Below are 24,121 nucleotides of genomic sequence, written 5' to 3'. Positions count from 1 at the left end.
TTATTATTATTATTATTATTATTATTATTATTATTATTATTATTATTATTTAATGAACTACAGAAGAGAAGAGGAGCGTGAAACAAAACCGCTGAAGAGGCGCGTGAGCCATAGGAGAAGATCTGCACCTTTTTAGCCAACGGCCATACACACACTCTCTCTCTTCCCCCATGCAAATTCTTTCTCTCGCTGATCGGGAAAAAACCTGCGCATATTTAAAAAAAAAAGCTCTGAAACGAAACGCCACGAGTCGCGACCGAAACGCCAGGAATCGCGACGCAAAGGAGTATAAAAAGCTCTCTCTCTCTCCCCGGAACCGTAACGGCTTTTCATCACTCCTACCTGCGATTTCGTTTCCCGAAATATTTCTCTCTCTCTCTCTGTTTGTTTTTTGTGTGCGTTTGTGGAAATCGGAGCAATGGCGGCTGTTTCTGCGGCGTTTCCGGCTGCGACTGCGTCGACTACGGCGTCTCTGTACGTCGGCGACTTGCATCCTGACGTCACTGAAGGTATGCTCTTCGAAGCGTTCGCTGAGTTCAAGAGCTTGGCCTCTGTTCGTCTCTGCAAAGACGCCTCTACTGGTCGCTCCCTATGTTATGGCTACGTCAACTTCCTCTCTCATCACGATGGTACATTGTTCCTCTATCGTCGATTTTTTTTTGCAGCTGTTGATTTGGTTTTCTGGCTTTTGTTTTTCTGATCAGATCTTCTGGAGATGCGTTTCTGTTTATTTATTTATTGTGTTGTTGTGTGTTTGTTGTTCTGAGGCCATTGAGTCTTACCGGATTTGGAACGGAATGGACAATGGAAAATCTGTCTGGATTCACTCGATTTTCTCGGGAAAATCTTTCGTGTTCTACAATGCTAATGCGCATTTATGTTTTTCCCTATATTATTTCTTATTAGCTTTTTTCTCCTTCTTTTGTGTGATCAGAAGACGTGTGTGTGTGTGATTTGTTTTAAGTTGGGGTGTTTGATCCAAATGTGCGCGCTAATTAGGTCGAAATTTGTGTCTGATTATGTCGTTGAAATTGATTTTGTGTCGCTCCCTGAGCTTAACCTATAATATGAACTATTTCTGTCTAATTATTGCAGTAAATATGATATTTGACTGTAGAGCGTGGAATTTGGTCGGTCATGTTTCCGTGTCCTGCTTCCATTTTACAAGAAACAGAAGTAAAAGTTCAATAATTTTTTTTTTGGTATGATTGATCGTACAAAGCTGTGAAGTAAAAGAGGCATCATATTCCTGATTCAATGCTTGTCTCCAGGCGTAATTAAGCAGTGTTCGATCACTTCCTTTATTTGTTTGTTTAATGGGCAGCAAACCATGCTATCAAGGAAAAGAATCACACTACGTTGAATGGAAAAGCGATTCGGGTTATGTGGTCCGTCAGAGATCCCGATGCTAGGAGAAGTGGTGTTGGAAATATCTTTGTTAAGGTATTACTTCATATGAAGCAAATTTAACCTGACTGTCTATCTCTAATGGGTTTTTTTGGTTGCTTAGATTTAGTGCTGATCGTGGTGAATGTTTGTTTATATGTTGCAGAACTTGCCCGAGTCCATCAATAATGCGGGCCTGGAAGATATGTTTCAGAAATTTGGGTACATCATCTCCTGCAAGGTCGCGTCTTCTGAAGATGGAAAGAGTAGGGGATACGGTTTCGTGCAATTTGGGTCCGAGGAATCTGCACTTGCTGCAATCGAGAATTTGAATGGATCCACTGTTGGTGACAAGGAGATGTAAGAACTACTTGCTCACGAGCCTTGTTATGTCAGTGGTTTGCAATTATATATATATATATGTGATATCTGATACTTACAATTTATCCAGTCTTAAACTTATATGCATTTGGGTTATCTGTTTGTAGATATGTTGGAAAATTCGTGAAAAAGAGTGACCGTGCATTGGCTACCCCTGATGTCAAGTACACAAACCTGTACATGAAGAATCTGGACATAAATATTAGTGAAGATATGTTGCGGGAGAAGTTTTCTGAGTTCGGCAAGATTGTTAGCCTAGTGATTGCAGAGGATGAAGATGGAACATCAAAAGGGTTTGCCTTTGTCAACTTTGACAACCCAGAGGATGCAAGACGAGCAGCCGAAACGATGAATGGAGCACAACTTGGTCCGACCCATCTGTTTGTTTCCTAAGAAAACAACTACAATTGCCTCACCAGCCTCGTTGTATTATTTACTGTTTTCATTTTTTTTTAACTGGATAGGCTCGAAGACTCTATACGTCGCAAGGGCACAGAAGAAAGCAGAACGAGAGCAACTGCTAAGGCGACAGTTTGAAGATAAACGCAAGGAGCAGACTATGAAATATAAGGTATTATTACCTTATTATCTCTAATCTTCCTTGGTTTTAACGACCTATATTGAACCTCCTTCCATGTTATCCTGGAATTGCAGGGCTCAAATGTGTACGTGAAAAACATTGATGATATCGTTACCGACGAGGAGCTGAGAGAACACTTCAGTCAATGTGGCAATATCACTTCTTCAAAGCTAATGCGTGACGATAAAGGGACAAGCAAAGGGTTTGGGTTTGTCTGCTTTTCAACCCCTGAAGAAGCTATCAAAGCTGTAAACACATTTCATGGTAGGACCCTTCAAAGCATGGTCAAGGACTACATTATCTATCAGTATTTAGTACATATAATGGATTCCGTACATTGCAGGACGCATGTTTCGGCGCAAGCCACTCTATGTGGCAATAGCCCAGAGGAAAGAGGATAGAAAATTGCAATTGCAGAGACAGTATGCAAAGCGTATGTCAGCAATAGCCGCGGGATCTTCAACAGCTGCAATGCCAGGGACATACCCTCAGCTCTACTATACTAATCCACCTTCTTCTATCGTTTCGCAAATGAACCCTCAGGCGGGGTTGGTGTATCAATCCTTGGTTTCAGCTCCACCAACATGGAAATCCACTAGCTTGATCCCCTCGCCAAGGCCTACCTTTCAAGCAATATCATTTCCCATGGTATCGGTCTCTGTTTTCTTGCGTTTCTGTATGCTTTTACTCATTTTGTCGTCTCGATAATGGCTAATGAACAGGGATGGGTACGGGTCAGGGTACCTGAGGTTTTCGATTATACGAACTTGAATCTAAATGTCTCGGGCCTCACAAGATGTTACCAACAATCTCAGATTGATTCCTATCTCGGAACCCGAACCAGAAGGAGTTTTGTTTTTCCTCTGAGCCCTACTAATGAAGGTAATACCTGGATGATTTCTACAGGCTCCTAACGCTCCGACACAAAACAGGCAAAACAGAGGTCGGATGAACAGCCATGCCGTCTCATATGTACCGCATATGCTACAGTCTTCTCAGCTACTCAAGGACTTCACCAACCAGCAGCAGGTATTCCCTCCCACTTTTTTTTTCTTTTAATTCTTATTCAAGCTGTAAAATATTTTGACTTGCGTGTTGAAATGTATGACGAAGCGGGGCAAGTACAATAGCCGTGGAAGGGGGGAAACGAAGAGAGGATCAGCCACAAAAATGGCGCCGGAAACACTCAGTAAAATGCTGTCTGCGGCCTCGCCGGAGCAGCAGAAACAGATACTTGGGGAGCAGCTCTTTCCTCTCGTGGAGAAACTCCAGGTGCCGTGGAATTCTTGGCATGAGCATTTTGCTTTGCATGGGGTTTGGTGTCTGATAAAACGTTTATGTCTGCAGCCGGGACTGGCGGGGAAGATAACGGGGATGCTTCTGGAGATGGACAACTCGGAATTACTGCTACTGATGGAGTCGCCGGAATGCTTAGCTGTCAGAGCCGAGGAGGCGGTTAACGTCCTAAATGCGTCGAAAGCATCTGGACAAGACGCTGCTCTTGCCACCACGGCTCCTTACTTGTCTTCCGAGGTTGCCGTTAACTGATGAGAACTACACTGCTGCCTCTCTATCTCTCTCTCTCAGCTAATACACAGTTTTTTTTCTTTCCTTCTGGGGATTTCTCTCTCACACATTTGCAGGAGGATATTATTGTTTTTTTTTTAAATATGCTTTCTTAAGACAATATGATATTAGTTTTGGACGCATTTGCTGATTTTGAATTCTTTATCATTAGTACTGATGGTTTGAATCATCGTTTGCAGCTGCTCTCATTGCAAAACTATCATCATTACATCAACATCGCCCTTTGTCCCAAGTTTACAAAACTATCATCAATACCAGAGAGAAAAAAAATGCCCCCCCATCTTCACTTAAAAACCAAATACTCACGGTTCAGTGATAGATCATCACCATCATCATCAGTAGTGGTATGTTTCATTGTGAAGTAAGTGGGGATTGCTTTGTCTTCTTTTATTTGTTTCTTCTTTCAAATGATAATCTTTGGTTTTGCAAAGTGGATGCCACATAATGCCTCACCTCCCCCATTGATAAAAGTTGTATGCACTAACATGGCTACAATCATATTCCGTTTCTTTTTTACACATTTTCCCCCCAAATAACATATTTACAACTACAAATATCTTCCAATATTACCACATTTCAATTCGGTTCAATTATTTATTGATAAAATATTCATTTTAAAAATAAATTTTTTCTGGAAAATTTAATCCATTCAATCTTTATGTCGTAGTATTTAGTTCTGTTTTCGAAATGGCCACCGATGCATAAATATTGGAAACCATGACATTATCGAAAGTGGATTTCACACACCTAACCAAAAACACAAACAAAAAGAGCACGAGCGTAATGATGGCCATTTTCACAATCTTTATTATATGACCAAATCTTTGTATGACCTCTCCTCCTTCCTCGCCACCAAAACCTCCACTCTCTGCTTCTTCTCTCTCTTTCTTCCTTACCCAATGCTCTGTTTCTGCATCACAGGCAATAAAATCTCCCAAAAAAAAAAAACATGGGTTTTTCTGGTTTTCTTCTTCTTCTTCCCCTCTGTGCTCTCCTCTTCTTCTCCCATGTCAGAGCACAGTCCATAGTTCCTGCAATCATCATTTTCGGCGACTCCATTGTCGATGTCGGAAACAACAACTTCTTGCTCACAATTGTCAAGTCTAATTTCCCTCCTTATGGTCGAGATTTCATCAACCGTACCCCAACCGGTAGATTCTGCAATGGAAAACTGGCAGTAGACTTCTCTGGTAATGTTTCTTTTCTTTTTTTCTCTCTTTACGCTTCACCTTCTCATCTCTCTCTTTTATCTTCTCATCTTCCATTTTTCATCTGTTCCTCCATTGCAGCTGAGTATACGGGCTTCTCTTCGTACCCGCCAGCTTACCTTAGCCCGCAAGCAACCGGCCAGAATCTTCTTATAGGAGCTAACTTTGCTTCTGCATCTTCGGGATACTACGATGCCACAGCTGCATTATTCGTAAGCGAAAAAAAAACAATACAAAGAGAAGAAGGCATTGGGGTTTTCTCACGTATTTTCTTTCGCAGGGTTCGATCCCACTGACCCGGCAGCTGAACTATTACAAGGAGTACCAACACAAAGTTACCAACATGATAGGAACCAACAGAGCACATAACTTGTTCTCTAAAGCTATCCACCTCGTGAGCGCAGGATCTAGTGACTTCCTTCAGAACTATTACATAGATCCCGTGCTCAAACTCCTGTATTCACCTGACCGGTTCTCAGATATTCTCATGAGATCCTACTCAGACTTCATCCAGGTACTTTTACTACTCCTAACTATGGCAAAAGGGGACTGCTCATCGAGAAAAAGACTTAAACTTTCATGACAAAATCCATGGAGAAACAATGTCATACACATGAATTATCAAGCAAATGTGCAATAGTAACAGCAAATTTACAATGAAAAAAGATTATTTACCCTTATTTTCTGTCACTAAGAACCAAAGTGTTTTCTGTAACAGAATCTGTATGGACTAGGAGCGAGGAGGATCGGAGTGATATCATTGCCACCAATGGGGTGTTTACCGGCAGCCATCACGCTCTTTGGTCTTGGAAGCAACAATTGTGTAGAAAGGTTGAACAATGATGCAGTCATGTTCAACAACAAACTCAAGGACACATCTCAAAGCCTAATCAAGAAGAATCCAGGCCTCAAGCTTGTTGTCTTTGATTCCTACCAACCTCTCTTAGACATCATCACAAACCCAAGTGATAATGGTAAGTGCCTGCAAGATAAATTTACATACTTATTCAACTTAGACCATGAAAAGTTTCAATATAACAATCAGATGTGTGAAGTGAACAATTAATAAAAAAACTTTTTTGTATCTATTCTAGGATTTATTGAGACCAGAAGGGCATGTTGTGGGACAGGAACAATAGAGACCTCCTTCCTTTGTAATTCTCTATCTATAGGAACATGCTCAAATGCAACAGGATACGTGTTTTGGGATGGATTCCATCCATCGGAAGCCACCAACGAGATCTTGGCCGGTCAACTACTCGGACAAGGGATCTCTCTAATCTCTTGAAGCCTATTCCATCCCAGATAGGCACTAAAACTGTACACTGACATAAATTTTTATATGTCTCTTCTCTTACTCTCTCTATATGTGTCTGTATGTATGTATATGTGTGAGAGTGTTCCAGTGTGTGTAGAGACGTTAAACCCGGCTCATGTGTGATGGTTTTTAGGTCCTAGATTTGCTGAATGGATTACAGTTCTTGTGTGCTATTCTGTGTGTTTATTTTCAGAGTGCTTGAATGGTTTAATATAGCAAGAGTTTTGGTAAAATTTAATATATTCAGACTCGGCTATATCAACAACAACAACATTGTTGTTGATATATGGCAATGAAAAATTATGATACAACCTGTGTTACACTACTAATAGGTATGCTATACACATACAGATATGTATGCATGCATGCCCATACATGTAAGATATAAGTATGTTTCTTATATTTGTTTGGTTAATTATGTGCCAGGGACCACCCACCCAACATTCTGGAATAAACACGATAACACGTTTATCAAATTGGAGGACTCTTAACACACTATCAGGCACTGAATAACTAGTTATTAAAACCTCCAACCGAGTTGAGAACTCAGAATCCTACTTGAGTAGTAAAACCCGAGTAATATCTTGTTCTCGGTCTGTCACTGGAAGTTAGAGAAGCATAATGATTTGATTAGAAAAATGGATTAAATGTTTCACCTGTACCATTATCTGGTCAGATATCTTTAGGAGAGTTCAAATCCTGCATTCGAACTAATGGCATATAGAAGCTTCTCTCTCATGTTGCTTGCACGTTTATAAGTCGGAAGCTGAGAAATCCAAGAAACAATAAGATTAAATCAGAAAATATGGTATGTGCAAGAACAGTTAAAACACACTACCTTGAGAGTATTGTAACAAGTAGAAGCAGATGGAAGCCTTCCCACGTCTTGTCCTCCAATGGCTGCCCAAAGAGAGGTATCACAAGAGACCTGCAAAAGATGAAAATTAGAATTATCACAGGGAATCAACAACAATGCGGAAAAATACACAAAGTTTTAGGAAGTTCAAAAATCAAGAACAAACCTTGTGAATGGTGAAGGTTGGCTGCAAGTATTTGAAGCCAAGTAGCGGTGCCCGAGAACAACTAGTCACAAATTTAAGAACCATGCAACGTTCACTTGGTTCAAACCCTTTCATGACCTGAGACAAGTTGAAAGAAAACGGTGAGGAAGCAGAGAAGGGATCATGGAGTTTAAAAAAAATCACAGAGTTTGTAATTTGACGACAGCACCTCCCAGAAGATTTTGATCGTTCGACTGCTCTCAGAGTAACCACCAGTGTATTTTGTGTTGTTCCTTAGGTCATCGACATCTATATCATGATTTCCTCCAGAAAGTAGCTGCATGAGGTAATAATATCTGTAATATAATCGGTTGGAAAGACAAAAAAGTTTCAAGAAATTAACGCATTTAAGAGACATACCTGATTAAACTCGTGGGCATTAAATAGTTTCAACCAAGAAGGTGATATAAGATCGGTCAATCCTCTGTAGAATGCATTGGAGAAGGGCAGAATCTGCGATCCAGAATATATAAGGTATTTTTTTCTCCTCCGATGGCTGTAGATATATTTCCCATGATGTCACAAATTAAAAAAATGAAAAAGAAAACGAGACCTGCCGGTTCAGTTTATGGTCAGCCATGGCATGAATATATTGCATCTTGTTCTCATTCGTCACTGAAATGTCTTTGCCACCAGGTTTGAGCTCAATAATGCTCCTTTTGCCGAAATACTCTTCAGTTACCGTGAAATCCAGACAGAGTTCTATGACATCACCATCATAATGCTGCATACAAAACAAAAGCCTTCATCATCTCAGAAAGTATCACCAGTCCCACATACGCACAACTGGATTTTGTCACAACAAGGGTGATTGATTCATCAACAGGCTGTTGTCTTGCCTTAATATACACAAGGTTCCTGTAGAGCTCCGGATCTAGCCCTGATAGCTCATCAAGAAAGCTATACCGTCCCAACAGCTTCTGGATAAAAACATGCGAAAAAGAGTAATCCAGTAATATTCCTTCATAAAGAGCTTTACCAACAATCCTACCGAGGAACTCAATCATCTGAATCCCATCCTCAAGGTGTTGAGCTGATGGGCTTGGAACAAGCAGTCTCTCTGATGTAGGAGTTTGGGAAAATAACCCATACCTACCAGGAAAATGAAGAAGCAGAAACGACAACGAAACAAGTTAACACCTTGCATATCCCATATAATAAACCCAAATAAAATAGGCATCATAAGCAAGGGCCTACTCAGGAGCAAATGCTGCTTTTGTTATGTCAGTCAGAAACTCTTTTGACAGCCCACCATAGTCTAAGCCAGCCTCTGGAAGGCCAGACTCATTCACAAACGAGACATGAATAGATGATTTCAGCTTGGAACCAATAGAATTTAGTTGCCGGAATCCATCTTCAACCACATGACCACGACGAACAACTATCTCAATTGACCTTGAACCAGGCGCATCCACCTCACCAGCCATTTTCCTCGAGGCTTTATCCACGCTAATAAACTCTCTAAAGACATGGACTCTGCAGAAGTAGAAGAAACCATGTGAGTAAACACCCTTTCACAGAAAAAGAGAACTTAACCACACAAAAAAAGAAGATGATGGGATAGACATCAGCAATATCATACCCATGGAGAATCTTCTGAACCATATAATAACTGATTGACCAGGAGTTCAATTTCAGCACAAGAAAATACTTTGGCTAGGCGATATTAGAGGGAAACAATGTAATATTACCTCTCTTCGAATGGAAAGACATGTGGAGTGATTGTGATAACAGAACCCATGCTTGGAGAGGTGAGAACATCATTGGCTGACACAACCTCATGAGTTCTGGCAGCAACAGCAATTGGAGGTCTATTGGTTCTACCAGGAGAAAGCCATAAAGCAGGAGGGCAAAAGGAGTGCCTGCAATCTCTTTCATACAGTAAATGCAAGCATCTGACAGCAGAATCCATAAATTGTCTGTTCTCAGGGCTTGTGCCACGCAACAAGCCGTTGTACACAAGTGTGTTTAGCACAGCCGAAATTCTCCGTTGTTTCTCTAGCACAAAGGGTACCTAATCCATGCCCCCAAAAAAAACAAAAAAAGTGAAAACAGCAAACCAGTAAACATATCAGTTTCAGGGTAACAAAAAATATGCATTACCTGCTTTTCATAGAATTCTATGTCATCAAGCACAAGGAGTAAATGCGAATAGGTTGCACAAAATAGATGGAGCAGGCAAGACACATCTTTGGATAGACCAAGAGGACCACCCCTTAAAGTTTCCACATCCCAAACAGTATTGGTTGGTTCCTCGTTGACCTGGCTTGATTCAGGCTGACCTCTAGCCAAATTCATATCATAATGCATTGCCTGAGATTTACCAGCAAACTTGTTTAGCACATCCACCAACTTGTTGACGCCATCATTCTTAGGAGACTTCACTTTCTTCTCAGAAACACGCCTCTTATTCAGTGAAGATTCAGTGGAACTACGAGAAGAATTGCCAGCAGTGTGAACATTTTCAGGGAGGAGGAGACTCTCAAGAGAACTCCACAGAGAGACAAGGAATCCAGGACAGAAGGATAACATGTTAAGGACAGGCAAAGACCCAACATGATTCAACACACCAAAGATCCTCAGCATGGATGAATAAAACCGTGCAATATCAGACAATTCAAGCTTCTCTGATCCTTCTTGATTGCCCAATGATGCACTCTTCTCTGTAATAACTGGAGTATCTTTCCTTGAAGCTGCCAAAAGTTTCACAAGATGCCACTGCTGACATATTGGTCTAAGCAATTCCAAATAAGAGATCTTAATGGAATTTTCTCCCGCGCCACTTTCATCTGCCGAGGCTTCAAAATCACGATGAATATCTTGATTTCCAACATTTTCAAGCCTAGATAAGAAATTCTCAGCAAGGGTCATCGCAGCATGCACATAGGAGACATAAAACATGTGAGGAATTGATCCTTGTGGATCCACGAACCCGTTTTCACTAACTGTAGCCAGGTATATAATGTTTCCAAGAGCCCACCCAACAGGAGGAATCACCATGGAGGAGGGACTTTGTTTCTCTGCACGCCCTATTTCCAATAGTCTGGTCAAGACTTTATCCCACGAAGTCTGCCATCACCTGCCACACTTTAATCAGTTCCTTGCGCTTAACAAAATCGGCAAGTTCAATGTATGCAATGATAAAACACTGACAAATACAAGGTATAAAAATTTATTCCAGATTCTTCTAGAGTAAAATTCAGTGTAAATTTTACCAGTGAAGTGCGAAAAATCGGAGTTAGAACAGTCCTGTGCTTCAGTGCACATATGAGAGCACTTGGCAGGCATTGAGTTAGCCGAGGAATTGTTAGTACAGAAGCAATATATTCTTCAACAGACAAAATTATGTCTGGTTGATCACCATCAACAAAATCAGACTCTCTCATGTGAAACGGCCGTATGGCCAAGGTTACCGCACTAGTAGTAATCAACAACCTGTCATCCATTTGCTTGTTTAATGTCAGGAAATATCTTCTAACAGCCGTGTAATATCCACTTCTACGGGCTCCTAGAAACAAAATGAGCATCTTTCCAGCTATTTCTGCATCTTTAAAATTATCCTTTGTAATGCCCTTCCAGCTCTTCGGATCAGTCAAAACAACAAGAATACGTAATGCAAGGGCATTAACAACAATAACATCTTTTATCCTTTCATGTGATTTATTACACTCCGTTAGGAGGAAAGCGCATAGAGAAACCAGCTTTCGTGTTTGGCAGGCCCATGCCCTTCTCTCTTCAAGTGTACCAACTGCTAATAAACAGAAATTGCAATTCGGATCTACGAAATACCCAAAAAAAAAAAGGCACCCATTCAGAAACAGGAATAACGTGTATAATCAACAGACAATTATAAAGAAGAAACAATCATACCATTAGAGTTCATGCTCTCCAATAAATTCTTAAAGCAAGTCTGTGTGCAGCTTATGTCTCTTGCTTGTATCTTTTGATATTGAACAGATAAAGATCTGATAAAGAAAAGAAAGGGTCTCAAGACGCTGCTTGATACCCAACTTCGGGTGACCGAACCTGCATGGTGATTCAGTAAGATCTCCCATTCTTCTCGTAGTTCCAAAGCCGCCCTCTTCCTCACAATATAGGACCTCCAAACTCTCTAAAAAGATTGCAAGACAGTCACATTTGTGCCAATGTTTCCATAGATAAGAAAAGTATGTTAAATACCAAAATGCATCCATAAATTCCTGTGCAAAATAATCCTGAGATTTTGCTGCCAAGTTTTGGCTGATTCACCACTTTTTTGGATAGGATCAACCATCTTATTTCTGACATGAGCATTTGCTTCTTCTATGTCGATAAATAACACGAAAAATAATGAGAGAACTGTACTAAGCCAACAATACAAAGTACCTGAATGAAGAGGGCGGCGGCATTAGCCCGTCTTGCATAGCTCCGTAGCTCCCTTTCTTGCGATACCTTTGCAAGCAAATCATCCCTTGAAATCTCCCCAGTACTAGCACCTCTGAGAGAAACCTGACATTCCCATTCACAAGATACACAATCATGCATGCACCATTAAACATATCAATTCAAACTCTGATTGATGAACAAACTTCCCAATCAGCCTAAGTTTTTGTCAGATCCAAACCATTAATTTTCCACCAAATTGGTAAAAACTCCAAGTAAACTCATGTTTCTACTACCCCAGATTAGGGCTCCCAAATCAAGCATCTCAGACAAACAAGAGCCTGAATCTTCCACCGGCTCTGAGTCGTCTAAATTCCCAAGCTTTCTCGAAATTAACATCGACCCAGAGATCGAAACGAGTATGACCGACTGAATTCCCATTATTCCACCAATTTCACAGGTTAATTTCCAACAAAATCTGAAATTTCAGGGCGATATCAGTTAAGATTTCGGAGGACATGAGATCTCGAAGCAAATTAAAGCCGACCCAGGAATCAGAAACAATCAAAGTTGTCAATATACGAAAATATCTGGTGAGAAGGATTGCCCAGATGGATCGAGTGAACAACTAACGGAGACGACACAGAACGAGTACCTTGTTCTTGCGAAGCTGGTCCATGAATTGAGGAACCGATCATACGGTACGAAGACAATAGAAACCCAGCAGCAAATCCTCGTCAATCTTCCTTTAGCTTTCGCGATTTTGTTTCTGCTGATTATTATTCTCTTTTTTTTTTGTTTGAATTCAGGGTCGAATTCGAATCAATGCCGAGAACCAGAGGTCGTCGGATTTTTTGCCCACGCTGTCAGATCCTTTTTTTTTTTTGTTATTGGTTGGTGTTGGAATATTTATGAGATCAACAGTCATTTTATTTTTGCCGAGCACGAAAATTTCCACCATAGCTCAAAGCTAATCTTGGTTCATTGTTTTTCATTTTGGTTTTTACAACTTCCAATTTTATTTTTATTTCATTATTTTATTGATCTTTTCTTTTATTTGATTCCATACTCTTTCTTTTTTATTTTTTTTAAATGAAGTACATATCATAATTTCAAGGCATGTCAAGTTTTATATATATATATATATATAATTGAAATATATGGTTATCAAGACTTGGTTAAATTATGAGTTAGTTTTTATTTAATATTGAAAGTAGGTGTATAAAACACCTTTTTTTATTAATTAATGAAATTTCAACCCCTATGTAGGATATATAACCAAAAAAAAAATAACTAATTCCAAAGCCAACCAAAAAAAAAAACGTAACTTGTCAACAAAATGTTGACAAAGAAAAATAAAAAAAAAATCCAAGATTGAAACCCCAACTTAGAGACCAAGTAACCTAAACCCCGCAAGAAGCTTCAACAGCGAGCCTCTTCTCTCCATTGCAGTGACTTGCACCAAAAGTCTCGTCCGAAACCCTAATCACACACCTCTCTTTCCCAAGGCATTTCTGCATATATAGAACAACATCAGATGAAAACATATATATGTATATTTGTAAATATATACATACACAATACAATATGCTTTTTGGAAGCTCCATTAGAGTTTTAATTAGGGGTGGACAGTTTCAGTTCAGGAATTTAGTTCCGATTTTATTTGAACCGAAACCGAATCAAATCAATCTGATTCGGTTTTAATTTTATAGAACCGAATAAAATATTTTCGAACCGAAACGAACCCAATAAATACCAAACCAAAATCCAAATTATCCAGTAAATATTATGGTTTAGTACTAATTTGATATAATTTTTATAAAACCGAAACCCTGGTTTTAAATCTTTTAATTTAATTACCTGATTGATAATGTTCATGGTGTGGCGAGCGCCACAGCTGCCTCGGCTAAAATCGCCGCAGTCGCCCTCGGGTTCTCCATAATCAGCGAAGTGAAACTCTTTGAAAACGCTTCCTCCTTGGCAAGACAGCTCCAGTGTCTTGTCCTCATAGGCAGTTGCGCAGACTTTGCCTATCGTTACGGTCTGTATCTTCACAAGCTGAGGCGACCCTCCAAACTCATCAAACACCACCATCACATTGTCCTCGTACTCTTTCAGGAACGATCTCGGGATATGATACCTTTTGAAAAAAAAAATCATGGGTTTAGGGTTTAGGGTTTAGGGTTTGTTAATTAATAGGTTTGAACATTTCCAACGACAACAATTATGTTATGGATGCGTAATAATGAATCAAAACCCATTAGGGTTTCCTAATAGGCTCGAATGTTTCCAACCATGACAACTATGTCATGGGGATGTGTGTAATGAATCAAAAACTATAAAGAATATCATGTAAATGATGAAGTGTATATATATATATACCATCTCTGAGTAGGTTCGCCGCATCCCGTCACGCATTTTTCGCCCGAGTATGCGCCTCTGTAGTCGCAGTTATCGTTGCAGCCCTTCGCCTCGAGGGACGCCCAAAACCGCCCGATGCTTTTACCGTTAACCCAGACCTCGCCTTTGCTCAACCCTCGAAGATCCACCACCACGGGATCCGTCCCCAACGGGGTCGGGAACGTGGCCTGTTTCAAGGGCAGAAACGTCATTTTCACGAATTCCGGCCCGACAAATCTAGTCTTATGCTTCGGGGTTTATAATGTTTCACTATACCTTGTACCAGACAAAGGGTCTGTTGGATGGGAGACTGGTCGAATGCCATGCACGACGTGCGTTGTGAATCCCTGCCTCGTAGAATTTGTTTTCTTCTCCGTACAATCCGGACTTGTATATCCATAAACTCGAAGATACGTTCTTGATGATCTTCTCCCCATGATTCTCTCCTACCAGTTTGACCGGACCCCAAATGCCATGCCTCGTCTCATCGAAGAATTCTCCATAGTTCTAAAATCATTACATATTGTTTACGTTATATATACACACACACATACACACATTGTTATCGATACGTATATAAAGATATAATCAAAGACATACGTTGTATCCTACTGTGGTGCTGAGAAGAGCGATCTCGTTCTTGCCCCTCTTGATTTTGATGCGTTTGTCCATCACGAAATCGTTCGAACTTACCGAATACTTGTAACCTGAAATCAAAAATGTAAAATTTCGTTTATAACCCGATAAGAAAAACAAATTTAAACTTAGAAACGTAAAAAGAAAAACGGATTGATCCGAAAAATTAATCACCGAGGTATTTCTTGTTGAAGAAGGCATGAACAACGTGCCCGTTGGTGTGAACATGGAGATTGATCTTCTTCTTGCCCATGAGAGAGTCCCTCTTTTTAATATTCACTCTATAACCAAGAAACAATGGCAAAAGAATGGTTATAAACATTATTTACAAGATTTGCAAAACGGTTTCCTGAAATCATTCATTCACATTTCCTTATTACCTTGTGATATACCAAAGATAATCGCTGGTATCATTAGCGATTTTCTGGTCGAGGAGACTGTGAGACATCATAAGACTTCCACGAACATGTCCTGACTTAGACAGTCCCACGGGTTTGTCGTCTCTCCACACCCAATTCAATCCTCCAAAAGGGTTCCCCTCGTAATTATCGTCATCTTCCCCGTTCGTTTTCTTCACCATCACCGAAGTCTGAGCATTCACCTTGGCCGTATTGTACACTTCTGTCTCGCAGTCAGGTAAGATGCTTACCGACCATCCCGGTACCCGGTACGTCGTGCCTTGTACGGTTATGTCTTTGTCTTCTTGGTAGACATTTGCCAAGAAACACACTGATTTGCCCTTGTAGCTATACACGGTTGCCTGTCGTTACAAGAAATTCGAAAATGAATTCGGATTCTAACACGTTAATATATAGAGTTTTAAGGATTCGTACATTTGCCCATTGTCCGAATCCGGTTTCGGATTTTTCTCCATAGAGAAGAGGCTTCTCAATCGATTTCAGAACCTTGTGAAGGCTCTTTAGATGTCCCCATTTCGGTTGGTTCTTGTTACCTGAAAAATTTCGAACCCATTATTGAAAATATCAAATCTTGATTAATATATTATAAGGTTCAAAACATAAACATGAAACAAAAAAAAAGGAATATTAGATACTTCTTATATTACCGTATTCATCGAGAGGAGCGTTGTAATCGTACGACGTTGTAATGAACGGACCACCGGCTGTTCGGCCAAAATTTGTACCTCCGTGGTACTATCACCCAAAAAAAAAACCTATTATTATTATAGAGAAAAAAAATAGATTTTTGTACTGGCACGAAAAAAAAAACAGAGACTGAAATTGTATTTCTAAATTAAAATGTACATAAATTACTAACCATGTAATAATTGTGAACGGAACCACCTTTCTGGAAGAATCTTGCGACGGCGAACGCAAGATCTTCTGCTGATCTGTGAGGATCTCCCATCCCATAATCCTTAAACCTATTTTTGAAGTAACCAAATTAACAAAAACTAGCTCATATATTGATCCTTTATGAAACATATACAAATATATACAGATTTGGAATATATATATATATATATACACATATATATCTGTGTGTAAGTATAGTAAAAGACTGACCATCCACTCCAGTTTTCAGTCCAGACTTTAGGAGCGTTAGGGTTCCTAGGCTTCCAATCATCACAGTAGAAGCCATTGCAGGAGCTAATCTGCAAAAAATACAAAAAAAAAAAATCAAAAACTTCATTAGTCAAGTGTTATAACAAAATACAACATGAGATTATAAAATTATAAGATTTATAAATTCAAAAGAATACCATGCTTTCGGGTGCATCGTCTTGTTGGCACATAATCCACGGTATTCCGATTTTGTAGCTCGTGGCAAGATCGGCACACCACTTCACATACTCTTTTCCCTCGTCTCCGTACTTACCAATCACGTTCCCGTACTCGTTCTCAATCTATAATCGTCCAATTACCGATGGTTTCTTGGGATACAAGTTAACATAAAGTGAGCTTCAAGAGGAGATACGAATGAGATCAAGAACAAACCTGAGAAAGGATGATGGGTCCTCCTTGAGGGGCGAAGAGCTTGTTGCGTTTCATCAAGTTCACAATCATCGTCGTGAACGTTTTCATCTCGTTCTATAAATGCACAGATTCAAAACAAGAATATTACATCTAAGAAAAGGAATTTGCATTATTTAGCTTTGAAATGAAATAAGGGAAAGTGGGAAAGTGAGATTCTACTTTGTAGACTTCGTTGTTGGTTCTTAGCTTGATACCGGGCAAGTTGTGCAACCAAACCGGAAACCCTCTGCAAACAAAGAGAAACACCGATATATCGGTTCAGCTCGGTTATTATACGATGCAAAATGGATGGTTAAAAACACGGTTTACGATTGGATAAATGCATATATATATATATATACCCATAAGTCCATTCTGCACAAACGTATGGTCCAATTCGAAGAATGGCATAGAGACCCTCTTTGTGTACGGTCTTGATGAACCGAACTAGGTCTAGGTTTCCGGAGAAATCATACTACAAAACCAAACAAAACACACATGAAACTTATAAGTAAACTTCTCATCAATTACATGTAAAATAACATGAAGAGTTGGTCAGAACAAAACCTGGCCACGAGTCGGTTCGTGAGCATTCCAAAACACGTAGGTCTCAATGGTGTTAAGGCCACCTTCTTTCGCCTTCTTGATAAGATCCGGCCACATCTGTATATATGATCGAAAATCCGACATAAGCCAAAGATTAACCAAGGTTTTGTCTTGAAACGCATATATATGTAACATGTGAAAAAAAAATGTTTTTGTTTTTCGATTCTAAACCTCTGGTGTACTGCGAGGGTAATGAATGGAACCAGAGAGAATAAGTTTCCGGTGACCATTGAGTTTGATGCCTCTTGCATCATAAGAGACATGAACCCTAGAAGTTGAACCAAACACGAAGCAAAGTGACAGAACAAGAAGTAAAATTATCCTATGAAAGCGTTGGACTCCCATATTTTTGCTTTGGAAATGGAAAATGAGAATGGGAAATGAAAGAGACGCAAGCCATTGCTACTTATATAATCGAGTTTGTTGGAATGGGATAAGATTTTAGGATTCTTTGAAAAAAAATAATGTTTATTTCGATTTGGCTAAGATTTTCTACCTAGATTGTGTAACAATTAATGGATATGATACAGGGTAACAATTTTAAAATATAACAGAAATTGATATTTCATAATGACTAAATTTGAAATTTTGAAAAGAAAGTTGATGTTTTTAAAGATTTTTTTAAAAAAGAAATTCGATATTTTTTTGATAGTTTCTGTTGTGACTTTTTAGACTCTTTAACTGGTGATTTTCTTGTTGGGTAATTACTTTTTTTTAGTTTAATCCGTAACATATAGTAATTAAGTTCTTAATCCGACCAAAAGATACACTTTCACATTTATTTTTATCTAGTTTCTGTATAGCAATTGATATAATACACTGAGGTCACGTGTATATATATATTTTTTTTTTGCTATTTTTTAATAGTCAACAATAACATATCGGTCACGTTTAATGTTTAAAAAAAATAAATTAACATATATTTTTATATAAATATCATCCATATTTTTTTATAATTTTAAAAAACTTATTATGTCAATTTTTATTTTTTCAAACTGCTAATATTAACTTATATTTGGGAGATATCATATTAACGTAATTATATTTTTTTTATTCATTACTAGATCCATATTGTTTTTCTTTATAAATATATAGCATCTCTATTTTTAAAATTTTCAAGAGAATGTCAAGTAAAAAAATAGGTTAACATAATTAAGTTTTTTACATGGAGTTTGTTAAATTTGGATAATATCTAAAGATTTTTTAAAAATAACTGTAATGGTTGTTTGGATATTTTTGTTGTTACTTTTAGATTCTTTGGTCTGCTTGAACGATTTTTCTTGTGCAATTAATTCTTTATTTTAATCTCCACCATATATAATATAATTTCGAAGAAGCTATTTGAGTACATTTTACTTAGTTCGTATGTTTAAAGTATCTACTCATCTTTTACCCTCGTTATAATTTATCGAACTTTATTATATCAATTTATAAGAGAGAAAAATAAGTAAATGTAGTTGTTTTTCATATTTTTTTTTAAACAAATTTTTTGTTGGCTACTCTATATTTTTTTTAGAAAAATCCCAAACAAGCACTGTTTTTCTTTTTAAATCTATCATCATTTTTCCGCTAAAAAGAACGCATATTCTATATAAATTTTATCTCTATTTCTTAAAACTAAAATGTTATTATATCAACTTACAATCATAAATTAAAATAGGTTAATTTAGTTTAATAACTTGGTTGATTTTCACCTTTTTTGTGACAATCATAATATTAACCTATATAGATATTACATCTAACTATATTAATGTCGTTGATTTTCCATTTTTGTGAAAATGCTAAAATTAGCCGATATTTTGGATATATACATCAACCTAATTATATCATTGGAAATGTTTTTCTTTTAATGTCAATCAACAACTTTTTTTCTCACTTGGTTAGACTTTTTTTAAAAAAATATATACCTAAAATTTCTAACTTTTTAAAAAAGATTTGTTAATTGCAATCGTACGTTAGGCGTGGACATAATATTCGAAAAACCCTGATCCGTTATTCGATTCGTATCCGAATAAAAAATTCGGATTTTTGGAGTTTATGGAACAAATACGGATATTAGTTTTAAAATATTTATTGGATATAGATCGGATACAGATATCACAATAGAATTATCCGGCATATCCGATTCGATCCATACTTTTTAATAATTTTAATAATTTATAACTAATTTGGTAATTATTTTATATTTAGAGGTAACTTTGTAAAAAGTAAAAGATATTTTAGGTTTTTTTATTTCACCTTCTTTCTTCCTTTTCTTTTGCCCGTCAAAGATTCCGCCTCCCTCCCTCCCCCTCTCTTTTACTCTGCCATTGTTGGTTTCTTGAACCTCTACCAAAGTCTCACTATCTATTGATTTGTATTACATTTTAAAATATTTTCTTTGCAAATTTTTCGTAGAGATTCAATATATGTTTTCTACAAAGATTCATGGTCTTTAATTTTTTGAATTTAAACTTTGAATTTGTGATTGTGTTTAAGTATTTTGAACTTTGGATATCATTTGTATTTGATAGATTATATATTTTATTTGAGTTTTATTTTTTTTATGATTTTATTAATCATATTTGTTATTTTTTTTATGTTGGATACGTATGTTCGCAATTATCCGCAATTTTTATCTATATCCAAAATTACGGATATCCGAAAATTACGGATCGAGTATGGATAACAAAATTTGGTATTTATACGGATCGGATACAGGTATCACAAAAATTCCGACTATCCGATCCGTGTCCACCCCTATTGTACGTAGCATAAAATAATTCGTCCAAAATATTAATACTTCTGTCTAGTTTTTTTTATAGCAATGTATATCTAATTGTCCCCTGAATGATAATTGAAATTAAAGTTATGTTGCGTATTTTTTATTATGAATATCATACATTCTAAAGGTTTGAATTGAAATTTTGTTCTGTTTTAAATGTTAACATTAGAGAATCATCGGATTTTATCAATTCTTTTTTGTATTATAAAGGCTTATTACATATATATGAAATATTTTTTTAACTTTTTCATATTCAACAATCTCAATAAATCAATTAATACATGTCAATCATATTTATCCTTATTTTCTTCCATATTTCATACTTCTTTTTGGAAAATTTTATCTTTGGCTCTTGAAAAAGTTAATCGTATACACACTTTTCAACAAATCACTCATTCTATTCACTTGTAAAGATTGTGAATATAACTTTTTTTCGTTCGAATTTAACCTAACTCACAACTCCCCTTGAATTTGTTCCCCTTTACAACATGAATTTTATTAGCAAAACGGACCCCAAGTGTTTCTACACTCCTCTGAATGGTTCACCACTATTATTACTTTCGGGATTGATGACATGCATATATTAGTATATTTTTGTATAATTTATACATTATATTTTACGATATTTATACATTTATAGGCTTTATCGTGTACAATTTTACTCCGATTTCGATGTTTTTATATTTCGTAGGAAAGAGCGGAAAACGTGCTTCACGGAGAAACTTTCAGGAGATTCAGACGAAATCGAATGAGTGCAAAAATCGATCTAAAAAACAAAACAAAAACGATGGCGCTATCGTGTGTAACGATGGCGCTATCGTGTGTAACGATAGCACATCGTGTGCATATAGTATATAATATATATGTGTCAGTGAGTAGTATATTATATATATATATATGTGTGTGTGTTAGTGCATAGTATATATTATAGATAAGTATATATATATATATATGCACATATATATTTGTATACGCATATGATTATATGTATATATGATTTCTAGAAATATCGATGTTGCTGATGTTATGAAGTTCTGCGAGGGTAAGAAAGCGAAATTGAAGTCTGAGTTAGAAAACGTTCGTAGTAGGATATGTTTAACCTCTGATCCTTGGACAACTATTACTCATGAAGGTTATATTTGTGTGACGACACATTATATGTGTGAGAATTGGAGAGTGTATAGTAATATCATATCATTTTACTCTATGTTTCCCCCGCATATAGGAACAGAAATATGTAGGAAAATACTTGATTGTTTGAGAGAATGCCATGCTTAGAGAGAAAGCTATTTTCTCTCACTCTTGACAATGCTTCAAGCAACAATTGTATGCAAGACATGTTGAAGTATCAACTCAATATGCAAAACGAGTTGTTATGCAATGACAAATTTTTTTCATGTGAGATATTGCGCACACATCTTGAATCATATTGTGAAAGATGGTTTGAAAATAATTTGTGATGTTTTGGAGAATATAAGAGAAAGTATGAAATATGTTAGAGGTTCTGAATCGAGGATGAGAGATTTTAGAAGCTGTATAGACCAAATATAGTAGTGAATAGTAATATCAGATCCTTTTTGTCTATGGATGTGTCTACACATTGGAACTCTATTTATGAGATGATTGATATTGCTCTCAAGTTTCAACAAGCTTTCTCTTCTCTTGAGATGATGGATAGAAATTACAATTGTTGTCTGTGTAGTCAAGAACTGAAAAAACTATTTCCTAAAACCCTTTGTTGAAATTACTAGATTTCTGATTCATTTTATCCGGCTTCCAACTTGTGCTTCATGAAAGTATGGAAGATCGAGTTGCTTTTAAAAGAATATGCGCGGAGTGAAGATGATATTTTTAAGAGCATGTCTGAAAGGATGCAGTTGAAATTTGATAAATATTGAGATGAATATAGTATCTTCTTGCCATGAGAGTCGTGCTTGATCCGGGGATGAAGTTGAAGAGGTTGAAGTATTATTGTTATGACCAAATTGATAAAAACACGAGCGAATTTAAGATGGACAAAGTGAAGAGTAAGATGTATTTAGTCTTTGAAGAATACAAAGCTAATTTGACGGTGTCGACTTCAGAAACTCAACTCCTTCAAATGTGACAGGTTCAAAGAAAAAGATTAAAAAGTCAAACTCTTTACCAAACCTATTCTTTTTGTTCATTTTATTATTTCTTCCAATTAATGGTTTATTTTTATTATAACATTTTTTCCAATGTTTGGTATTATATAGGATTTATATGGATGTGATGATGATGATTCTTCGGACATGGATCGAGATCGACTTAGATAGGTACTTGTTTGATCGTAAAATGAACATCAAAATCCATAGTGATATGGACATTTTACAGTATTAAAAGGTTAACAGCGGACGATATGACGTGAAATTGGCTCTTATGACATCAAATATATTTAGTATTTCTATTACTACGATTATTTCTGAGTCATCTTTTAGTGTTGGTTTTCGCGTGTTGAATAAGTATAGAAGTCATTTTTTACCTTCAAATGTCCAAACTTGTTTATAATGATATTTAGTTTATTTTAAGTTACGTATTTTTATATTTTGTTTTACTTTTTATTATTAATGATTATATTTATTTATAAAAAAGTTTAATTAATTTATATTTGACTTTGCAGATTTCTTTTTTAAATTAGAGTTTGTCCGAACCCGAACTCGAACCCTATAAAATTGGGATTGGATCGAGTTTTATAGACTCTACAAAATTCGGATTGACCCGAACCGAACCCGAAACTCTCGGACCGATTGCAGATTCGGGTTGGATCGGTTCGATTGACACCCTACTTTTTATGTCAGAATACTAATATTAACTGATAATTTGTATATATTAACCTAATTGTATCATTATTATTTGTTTTTGTATAATTAGCTATTTTTTAGTCCTTTAGCTATTAATTGTTTTCCCTTAGATTGAATCCTTTTAGTGTGGTATTGAACATGATTGAGCAATAATGCAGTTTTGGACTCAACTACTGTTATTGCATATCGGATTAGACTTTATGATAGACTTAAATTATGGAAAAATAAAAAAGAATTATCTGATATATAAAATTAAACCAAATTGAATGATATAAAAATATATACGAATAAAATTTGATTAGAAAATGTTTCCAAAATATTTCGAATTTAGATTAAAATTAAATAAAAAATAATAGAAAATATAAAATAAATTTAAGAAAAACAAATAATATTAATAAAATGAATACTAATTAAATCGGAATTCAAGATAAAACTTGTAATTAATAAAATTTTTGAAATTTAAAAAGTTTAAACTCAAACCAAAATCTAAAATATCATTGAATACATTAGAAATGAAAAATAGTTGTTACTATATAATTCTAAATGTTTAAGAAAACGTAAGTCCACATATAATCTGGAATTATTTTTTGTTAAAGGAAATTTGGAATTCTTGTTTATGTCAAATGATATTATTAATTCAAATTATACCTATCAGAATGTTTACATTATCTTTTTTTCCAAAAATCTAACTCTTCTTTATTTGGGTAGTCGAAAAATTCTTTTATATAAATATAATGCGTACATTCATATATACATAGCCATACATATGTAAATGTATACGGATATGTATCTCTTTGAGGTCCTAAATAATATAACCGACTATTATTTTTTTGCTTAGACCTTAAGCCAGCCATCTGCATGCATGAAAATGTCCACGTGGCGTGGTTCCTTGATGAAACGATATGTTCAGCTACGTGTCACGTCAAAGATCATTGGCCGGTTTCGGTGACATCAAAAGGGTAAAAGTGTCCAAAAAGAGATACTTTACAGTCCACGTGGCAGTCTCTCCTTCATCGACTTCCACGTGGCACCAC

General features: G+C 36.6%; 4 protein-coding genes across 6 annotated transcripts; 2 read left to right on the top strand and 2 right to left on the bottom strand.

Annotated features, from left to right (window-relative positions):
* Positions 1 to 216: 216 nt before the first annotated feature.
* Positions 217 to 4,071, top strand: LOC104827503 (polyadenylate-binding protein 7). Of its 2 annotated transcripts, none has more exons than XM_010560680.1 (10): positions 217 to 629; positions 1,325 to 1,443; positions 1,553 to 1,746; positions 1,875 to 2,134; positions 2,232 to 2,338; positions 2,422 to 2,611; positions 2,691 to 2,995; positions 3,254 to 3,376; positions 3,470 to 3,619; positions 3,695 to 4,071. In XM_010560680.1, exons 1-10 carry the CDS (start codon positions 419 to 421, stop codon positions 3,893 to 3,895), a joined length of 1,860 nt encoding a protein of 619 aa, XP_010558982.1. In that variant the 5' UTR covers positions 217 to 418; the 3' UTR covers positions 3,896 to 4,071. The 2 variants fall into 2 exon arrangements, with proteins under 2 accessions (XP_010558982.1, XP_010558981.1); XM_010560679.2 differs by having other exon boundaries at positions 219 to 629; positions 3,461 to 3,619.
* A 593-nt stretch (positions 4,072 to 4,664) lies between these two features.
* Positions 4,665 to 6,633, top strand: LOC104827501 (GDSL esterase/lipase At3g53100). The gene is made up of 5 exons (XM_010560676.2): positions 4,665 to 5,124; positions 5,224 to 5,354; positions 5,423 to 5,656; positions 5,861 to 6,116; positions 6,237 to 6,633. Exons 1-5 carry the CDS (start codon positions 4,884 to 4,886, stop codon positions 6,428 to 6,430), a joined length of 1,056 nt encoding a protein of 351 aa, XP_010558978.1. The 5' UTR covers positions 4,665 to 4,883; the 3' UTR covers positions 6,431 to 6,633.
* Positions 5,699 to 12,774, bottom strand: LOC104827502 (E3 ubiquitin-protein ligase UPL7). Of its 2 annotated transcripts, none has more exons than XM_010560678.1 (15): positions 12,539 to 12,774; positions 11,887 to 12,009; positions 11,392 to 11,632; positions 10,737 to 11,299; positions 9,625 to 10,590; positions 9,213 to 9,535; positions 8,719 to 8,997; positions 8,361 to 8,613; positions 8,075 to 8,245; positions 7,882 to 7,974; positions 7,691 to 7,798; positions 7,483 to 7,599; positions 7,299 to 7,388; positions 7,123 to 7,226; positions 5,699 to 6,124 (listed from the first exon to the last, which is right to left on the bottom strand). In XM_010560678.1, the coding sequence occupies exons 1-14, from the start codon at positions 12,560 to 12,562 to the stop codon at positions 7,143 to 7,145; spliced, it is 3,435 nt and encodes a 1,144-aa protein (XP_010558980.1). In that variant the 5' UTR covers positions 12,563 to 12,774; the 3' UTR covers positions 5,699 to 6,124; positions 7,123 to 7,142. The 2 variants fall into 2 exon arrangements, with proteins under 2 accessions (XP_010558980.1, XP_010558979.1); XM_010560677.2 differs by having other exon boundaries at positions 7,117 to 7,226; positions 12,539 to 12,773.
* A 471-nt stretch (positions 12,775 to 13,245) lies between these two features.
* On the bottom strand, positions 13,246 to 17,862 carry LOC104827499 (beta-galactosidase 15-like). Its single transcript, XM_010560674.2, has 17 exons — positions 17,673 to 17,862; positions 17,463 to 17,558; positions 17,258 to 17,370; positions 17,076 to 17,142; positions 16,878 to 16,970; positions 16,643 to 16,786; positions 16,446 to 16,534; positions 16,198 to 16,303; positions 15,986 to 16,073; positions 15,753 to 15,871; positions 15,300 to 15,679; positions 15,094 to 15,200; positions 14,884 to 14,990; positions 14,560 to 14,790; positions 14,266 to 14,471; positions 13,744 to 14,023; positions 13,246 to 13,397 (listed from the first exon to the last, which is right to left on the bottom strand). The coding sequence occupies exons 1-17, from the start codon at positions 17,844 to 17,846 to the stop codon at positions 13,287 to 13,289; spliced, it is 2,511 nt and encodes an 836-aa protein (XP_010558976.1). The 5' UTR covers positions 17,847 to 17,862; the 3' UTR covers positions 13,246 to 13,286.
* Between the last annotated feature and the right edge of the window lie 6,259 nt (positions 17,863 to 24,121).

Source organism: Tarenaya hassleriana, unplaced genomic scaffold (assembly GCF_000463585.1).
Source record: "Tarenaya hassleriana unplaced genomic scaffold, ASM46358v1 Cleome50, whole genome shotgun sequence".
In the NCBI taxonomy this organism is placed as follows: Eukaryota; Viridiplantae; Streptophyta; class Magnoliopsida; order Brassicales; family Cleomaceae; genus Tarenaya; species Tarenaya hassleriana.
The sequence above is the reverse complement of the archived record's forward strand: the minus strand, read 5'-3'. Positions and strand labels throughout refer to the sequence as shown.

Bases quoted from the DNA above. Each gene is read 5' to 3' on its own strand.
- LOC104827501 (XM_010560676.2), top strand. From the start codon at position 4,884: ATGGGTTTTTCTGGTTTTCTTCTTCTTCTTCCCCTCTGTGCTCTCCTC. The intron at 5,125-5,223 runs GTAATGTTTCTT...CCTCCATTGCAG, and splicing joins ACTGGCAGTAGACTTCTCTG to CTGAGTATACGGGCTTCTCT. The intron at 6,117-6,236 runs GTAAGTGCCTGC...TATCTATTCTAG, and splicing joins CACAAACCCAAGTGATAATG to GATTTATTGAGACCAGAAGG.
- LOC104827502 (XM_010560678.1), bottom strand. From the start codon at position 12,562: ATGGACCAGCTTCGCAAGAACAAG. The intron at 9,536-9,624 runs GTAATGCATATT...GGCATGGATTAG, and splicing joins TAGAATTCTATGAAAAGCAG to GTACCCTTTGTGCTAGAGAA. The intron at 7,799-7,881 runs GTATGTCTCTTA...TACCTCATGCAG, and splicing joins ATGCCCACGAGTTTAATCAG to CTACTTTCTGGAGGAAATCA.
- LOC104827503 (XM_010560679.2), top strand. From the start codon at position 419: ATGGCGGCTGTTTCTGCGGCGTTTCCGGCTGCGACTGCGTCGACTACG. The intron at 2,339-2,421 runs GTATTATTACCT...CTGGAATTGCAG, and splicing joins AGCAGACTATGAAATATAAG to GGCTCAAATGTGTACGTGAA. The intron at 3,620-3,694 runs GTGCCGTGGAAT...TTATGTCTGCAG, and splicing joins CTCTCGTGGAGAAACTCCAG to CCGGGACTGGCGGGGAAGAT.
- LOC104827499 (XM_010560674.2), bottom strand. From the start codon at position 17,846: ATGGGAGTCCAACGCTTTCATAGGATAATTTTACTTCTTGTTCTGTCA. The intron at 15,872-15,985 runs GTAATATAAGAA...GAAATTTTTCAG, and splicing joins CGCTCCTCTCGATGAATACG to GTAACAAGAACCAACCGAAA. The intron at 14,791-14,883 runs GTATGTCTTTGA...TAATGATTTTAG, and splicing joins GCACCACAGTAGGATACAAC to AACTATGGAGAATTCTTCGA.